This window comes from Triticum urartu, chromosome 5A (genome assembly GCF_056163025.1).
Source record: "Triticum urartu cultivar PI428250 chromosome 5A, HENAU_Tu73, whole genome shotgun sequence".
Classification (NCBI taxonomy): Eukaryota; Viridiplantae; Streptophyta; class Magnoliopsida; order Poales; family Poaceae; genus Triticum; species Triticum urartu.
In genome coordinates, this window is record NC_141877.1 from 63,098,534 (window position 1) to 63,106,071 (window position 7,538).

Sequence of the window (7,538 nt, forward strand, 5' to 3'; positions counted from 1 at the left end):
ACTTTTGGGTCCGACTGGATATGAAGATCGTCCAGTAAGTGGAACTTGGCAGTAACTTGGTGGTAGTATGAACCCTATGTGGCGTAATGTACTTGCTATGCAAGTCTATATATATAACGCACCCTGGTACCCTCCTTGATATAATTACCTTTATGCAATTATATTTCCTTTTTTTGCCACAGTGATGCTAGTATTTTTAGAATCAAATCTAACCGGGTTTCAAATGGATTAGACACTACTTTCAGTTTTGAATGAGGTTTTTGTGTTGGCTAGTATGAGTTATTTTGAAAATGCGGTTTGTATGTGTGTCGCACAAAAAAATGAAATGCAAAACAAAGAGCGGGACCTGTTTCTGTTACTTTCGAGATGGCATGCTATTTTCAAAATGATGTTTTTTTAATTTGAAAAACAGTATATACTAAAAAAACATGCTATCTTTTGAAAAGCGTAATTAAAAATATGTTGTTTTCAAAATCAGCATGCTGCTTTCAAAACAGCATATTTTAAAAAGCATGTATTTTGTGAAATCAGTTTAAAAACAGCGTTATATTTTTAAAAACAACATTATATTTTTAAAAACAGCGTTGTATTTTTAGAATGAGACTGTTATTTTGAAATCAGCATGCTATTTTTAAAAACAACACATTTGAAAGAACATGATTTTTTTTTTAAATCAGCAAGCTATTTTTGAAATCAGCATGCTATTTTTTTAAATCAGCATGCTATCTTTGAAATCAGCATGCTATTTTAAAAGTAGCATATTGAAAAGAGCATTATATTTTTAAAACTACCATGCTATTTTTAAAATTAGCATGCTATTTTTGAAATTAGCATGTTATTTTAAAAGTAGCATAATTTTAAAATCAGCATGATATTTTTAAATCAGCATATTCATTATATTTTATTTTCAATTGAACATGTTTTTTTTCAAATGAGCATGCTATTTTTAAAATATCACTATGCTTATTTTCTATTTGAAAATAAACGATTTTCAATGTTGTTTGAAAACGAGGTTTCTATTAACGTTCTATTTTCTTATATATATAAATTTTCGGTTTCTATTTTATATTTCAAGTATGAAATTTGACTACACTTTGAACAAATTTCAGCAATATATTATGTAAGAAATGAAAAGAAATACAGAAAACCAACTGCACCAAAAATGCATTGTTTCATCGATGTTGATAAATCATAACTAGCCTACCATGTTGACCGGTCCATAATAAAATGATGGTGTACCAATCAAAAGAGGAATTCAGAAAAATAGTGGCAGTCCATCAAATAGGTCTAATACATGAGAAACAAGGGTGATCACGGCATGGAAAACTGTCTACTTTAGTTTGTCCTCAATTTTTCGACCCGTGAAATCCTTTTGTTTTCTCTGCTTGACCCTGTGCATCTAAACATCCTGTCTCGACTTCACTTTAGCTTTCCTGCATGAAACAACGTTTGTTAATAGGATAGCAAAGAAGATTTGAGCATGTACAGTACACTATAACAGAAAAAACACTAACTTCACTGATTTTCTCTTCATAGCTACAGAAGCTAACTTGATAGCTCTTATTCGCTCAGCCCGTGGTACATTCCTATCAGGCCTTTTTGTCTTCATCACCCCTTTGGCCTGTTCTTTACCGCCCTTACTAGAGTCTTTCCTGGAAAAGTTAAGAAACGTCAACACAGTACTAGCAAATACCCGACTTCTAGAGCGGACATGTAAGTACAGACACTAACTTCACTGGTTTTCCTCGCGCACCCTTCTCATCGTTCTTTTTCGTCCTCCCAGCATTGACATTTGGAGCGCCCTTGTGTTTCCTGCAAAAAATGAAATAGATGAATCTGCAGCCAGCATTCGAAAACATGTTTAAGTACGCACAATTGTGCTAATGCCCACTTGTTTGGTTTTGCGTAATCCTCTTCTGCAACCTCCAATGGTCTCTTTCTAGCCCTCCTCAGCCCACCATCTTCCGCATCTGAATCTTCCTCTTCTTCCTCATCTGAATCTCCCTCTTCTTCTGCATCTGAATCTCCCTCTTCTTCTGCATCTGAATCTTCCTCTTCTTCTGTACCTGAATCTTCCTCTTCTTCTGTACCTGAATCTTCCTCTTCTTCTGTATCTGCCTCTGTCTCTTCTTCTGTATCTGCCTCTGTCTCTTCTTCTGTATCTGACTCTGTCTCTTCTTTTTGCTTCTTCCTCCTTGTGCTATTTGATTTCCCTGATTTTTTCCTGTGTAAATTGAAAAAAAACATGTGAACACTCTCCGGGAGAACATATTAACACTGTAAGCATGTACGGAAATGAACAATGAGATTAACATGTGCACTAACTTTGTTGCTTTTTTTGAATCTTCCTCTTCTTCTATATCTGAATCTGTGTCTTCTTCTGTCTCTGAGTCTTTGTCTTTTCGCTTCTTCCTCCTTGTGACCTTTGATTTCCGTGATTTGTTCCTGAGTAAATTGAAGAAAAAGAGAGAAGATATTAACATTGTAAGCATGTATGGAAAATGAACAATGAGATAAACATGTGCACTAACTTTGTTGCTTTTCTTCCTTCTCATCTGCTCAAGCCTGGATTTAATCCTCTTGTTCGATTCTTCGGTAGTTGGTCTCCCTTTTGGAACTATTTTGATTGGATTTTCCACGTCATCAGTGCAGCATTCGCGAGCAGCAGAGAAGTATGCCGACAAAGGAACAAATGATTTATGGCCTTCATCCAAATCAGTTTTTTCTCCGTCAACCAATATACTCCGGAGGAACTCCATCATCTGTTCTGACTGTGAATCGCTAGCTGCGGCTGTGAATAAAGCATCACTAGCCATCTTGCGTAGTTGATGATACTTATTCATGTGATCAGACCATACATGAGTATTCGCAGTCCTCGAAGAAGGGAACGCTGGCTTGGCCTGCATTGTCCATCTTTTCTTGACAATTATTTTGGAAATGTGTGTACACCAAGATGATCCAGAACGCAGAATATATGTGCGCATGGGTAATCCTGACTTTCCAACTTTTTACATTTACAAGCTGCATCATCCAGTCTTGCTCATGTAAACAGATAAGTCACGTGATATATAAAATCCATAGGCTTAGCATCCACGCCTTGTGCATCCAACTTTTTTGCCTCCAACTCCTCACTGTCCTTACCTTCCAAGTGATTGGGATCCTTAGCATCCAGGTTTTTGGCATGCAAGTCCACACCATCCTTGCCTTCCAAGTCATTGGGATCCTCAGCATCCAAGTTTTTTGCATGCAATTCCTCAGCATCCTTACCTTCCAAGTCATTGGGATCCTCAGCATCCAAGTTTTTTTGCATGCAAGTCCTCAGCATCCTTACCTTCCAAGTCATTGGGATCCTCAGGATCCAATTTTTTTGCATGCAAGTCCTCAGCATACTTACCTTCCTTACCTTGCAATTCTCTAGCATCCCTGCCATATGGGACTTTATCATATGGGGCTTTGCGCAAAACTCCAAACACGACCAAACCATCACATGCTACCCGGTCCGTGACCTGCCAATTTGTCCCTTCGACAATCTGATGCTTTACCTTTGGAAACATCACAGTTGTATAAATATAAGAGGCAGCAATCTCCAGAGGGTGTGCATTCAGCTTAGTGAAGGGTATCATATGTGTTGCTACTGCGTCTAATGCTGCTTCAGTCTTACGCATTATGGATACACAGTGCTCAACATGCTGCAACAAATCAACAAGCTGCATCTTCCTGTTCAGGTGCACATGAAGCCTTGAGTTGAGAGACACACTCCTTTGATTACTCATCATGCCTAGGAAATATCTACCCTTTGTGTACGCAGCAGCCCATTTGTGTCGCAGCTCGTACATCCTGTTAACCCATGACGACCTCTTGCCCATTGGTTTTATTTTCAACCGAACCTTATAAGCCTCCCATCTTTTCTCAAACTCATCAACATCCCAATGACGGTAAATGAATTCCCTAAATTGCTCCAGCTTTTCCTCGCGGAGGTGCATCACCATATTCTCCTCGATATGCCACATGCACAAACAATGATCTATTCCGGTCCAGACAGTAGCTATTGCTTTAGCCATTGCACCGTCCCCATCGGTGATTGCTGAAATTGGTGTCGTCTGGGACATTGCCTCCAAAAATACATGAAGAAGCCACTGGTATGATGCAACTATCTCGTCTGATACTAGACCGACCCCAAACAAAACTGTGCTGCGGTGATGGTTCAGACCACCAAATGGAACAAACGGAAGCCTGTACTTGTTAGACCGATATGTACTGTCGAACACCACGACACCACCAAAGGCAACATAGTCAATGCGGGATTGTGAGTCAGCCCAGAATATGTTCCTCAAATGGCCTTCGCTGTCTTTTGTGTATTTGAAAAAGAATTCTGGGTCTGCTTTTTTCTGTGCAATCATATAGGTGAGCAAATATCTAGCGTCACTGCCTTCTATCTTGCGCTTCTTCTGGACTGAAACATGGTTGTATAGATCTCGATCTATAAATCCAAGCTTGTCGGGACCTCCGGCATTCTTCTCCATTACATTCATAACCTGATGTGTTCGAAGCACTGTTCAAGATATCTTCCGATATTCCGATAAATCGGCCGATTTATCGCTTATCGTGGTCTAACCGATAAGATAAATCAGCCGATAAATCAACCGATATGGTGATAAATCGGCTGATATGCCGATAAACTGGCCGATTTACCCCTTATCGTAGGTCAACCGATAAGTTCCCGATAAGCGATATCCCCAACATTGGTTCGAAGTCCAATGACAGCATACTCGATGACATCGGCCTTTTGTGCGTCAGTCATTCTACGATGAGCCGACAAGTACGGAGTCAGGTCAGCAGGGACAAATAGATGGTTATGCTTGTCCACAAAATTCTTGACAAACCAGAGGCCACTCCTATCTTGTAGCTCAACCTGATAAAGAGTGGGACACCCACACCGAGAAAGACCCCTCGGTGTTCTTTTTCTTTCAGTTCTGTTACAGTGCTTAAGGGCCCGCCATCCTTGTTTGCAGCACTTGTATGTCCTTCTGTATGCATTTTGTTTCGGACCCGGATCCCTGTACTTCAGATCATCCTTTCTAACACCAAATCCTTTTTTTCTCGCATAGCCTATGTAGAACATGTAGGCTTCTTCCTCAGTCCTGAACGTCTTCTTCACAATCTCTAAGTATTCCATACACTCATTCAGGTCTGAACCAGCCATGCCTTTATTATCAATTCCTTTACCTTGTATGTGTACATCATCCATGTCTATGCCATCCTTGCCTGCATCCTCATTATCCTTATCATCCATGAACATACCATACATTCCTTTGGGGTCCATGCCTTTGCCTTTGTTGCCTCTATGACCCATGTCCTTGTCGTCCTTGCCTGTATCACCTAAGTTTTTGCCATCGGTGCCTTTATCATCCATGTCGTTATGCTGCCAGCGAAAACAGATAGTCAATGTTACGGATAGATAGCATACGTTACCGAAATTATGCACTACTCTGCTTAAATAATTGATTTAATTTTTCATATCGGATTCATGTACCTAACTCAGTCCTTCGAAAGCTGTAAGTAAATATGCCTTGACTAAATCCAGAAATTTGTAATTGATTGTACTAGCTCTAACTGATGATCTCCTAACTAAATCCAAAGTCCACGAGTCCTTCAAATGCCTTGATAGATCCACCCTGATAGATCAATTATCTCCAAACTCCATTCAAAATTATCTCCTAACTAAATCCAAATTATCTCGTAACAAAATCCAAAAGTATGTCCTAACTAAATCCAAATTATCTCCTAACTAAATCCAAAATAAGTCCAAACTCCATACAAAATAATTATCTCCTAACAAAATCCAAAATATCTCGAAACTCAATTCAAAAGTATCTCCTAACTAAATCCAAAATAACTTTCTTTGAATCCAAATCTGCTGACAACTTTCTCATGCCACATAATCCTAACTAAGCCCTTCAATATGTCGTAGCTACATCCGACTTACACTTCCTTTCAATCGTAATCTCATCACAACTTTCTGAAAACATAAACCCTAATCCTCAGATGACATATCCTAAACCCTAACCAAATCCGACCGAAATCTCCTCACAACTTTTTGAAACGATAAACCCTAAACCTCACATGACATATCCTAAACCCGAATCAAATCCGACCCCTATTGGTTCTATATGCAGAAGGGACCAGAAAAGATTTGAGATGGCTAGGCACTTACAGCGAAGATCCGGCGTGAAAAATTTGATGCACGTCGATGAGGATGATCTGGCCTCTCGGGTCGGGGAAGGTGGCGTCCGCTCGGGGAAGGAGTGGATTAGCGGCTCGTCGGAAGATCTGGCGCCGCGACCCGACTGGGGTGACTTGCGATGGAGGGAGTGAGGGGGAGTAGGAGCAGGAGGGGTAGACACGGCGAGTGCGATCGGCGGCGATCGAGGGCGCCGGAGGCGATCAGCGGCGATCGAGGGCACCCGAGGTTAGGGCTCGAGAGGAGGAGAGAGGACGAACCGCTCGAACCGAAATTCAAAAGAGTACGCACGATGATGGGACCTCTATAATGAAGTGCTTTATTAATGCAATTAATTTAATCGAAAAATTTAGGACGAGAATACCCCTGGACCAAATTGGGCCGATGAAAGGTAAAAAAAATTTAGGTCGAAAATACCCTTGGGCTTAAAAAGGCCCAATTATTCTCATATGTTAGATCGGCCATATAATACATGTGCTCTGGTGTATTATAATGCACCCTAAAATCTCCCATTTGATTTTGCCAACATAGTAAATGATTTATTTTTTGGTCTACGTTATACATACCGAAGGAGCTGCATCAAGCTCTGCATAAATTGGTCTGAAGTTGCTGTCCAAATATGATACGTTACCACTGACCTAACAAGCCACAGCAAAGAATGGTCACAAGTTCATTTCAATCACACAAAGAAATTATGAAAAATACAGAATACCATACCTCAAGCGTCTGCCAATCTGCACTAGTTCTTAATAATTTGAATCAGTGACTAAAAGACATAATTTTCAATTGACCTGCATAAGATCAAAAAGGGTCAAAAAGGAAAAATAGAAGGCAGCTAAACATCGTTCCTAAAGTAATAAAATATAACAAACGTTTTCACCTTAACAGTAGTATTGTAATGTTTGTTCCAGTAGAGAATGCATGGAACATTTTCAATAAGGTCTTCTTGTAGGGAAACCAAGCTGTAGCATTGGCACATGGTTATTTGAAATATTAACCAGTGGAAAATAATAAATTAGCTCCTCTACCATGCATCTCCATTAATGTGCCTATTTGTTCACATCACAAAAGGCTTGTATTGAAATGTATTGGTGAAGGCATGAAGTAAACTATACAAGGGACGACCACATAGTATAAGCACATCATAATATACTTGTGGTTTTAGGTTTAATAAATATGTTTTATATGTTCGTTGTGAAGAGTGTAACTGTACATCTTGGATTCGAACCCCCAATTATATTCATGTGTGTTATGAAAACAAGGGTGCTCGTGAAAAAAGCAATTCTCATGTGCACGA

At 39.7% G+C, this 7,538-nt stretch overlaps 1 protein-coding gene across 1 annotated transcript; it reads right to left on the bottom strand.

Annotated features, from left to right (window-relative positions):
• Nucleotides 1-3,287: 3,287 nt before the first annotated feature.
• Nucleotides 3,288-4,523, bottom strand: LOC147968048 (protein FAR1-RELATED SEQUENCE 5-like). Its single transcript, XM_087523368.1, has one exon. The coding sequence runs from the start codon at nt 4,521-4,523 to the stop codon at nt 3,288-3,290; it is 1,236 nt and encodes a 411-aa protein (XP_087379494.1).
• Between the last annotated feature and the right edge of the window lie 3,015 nt (nt 4,524-7,538).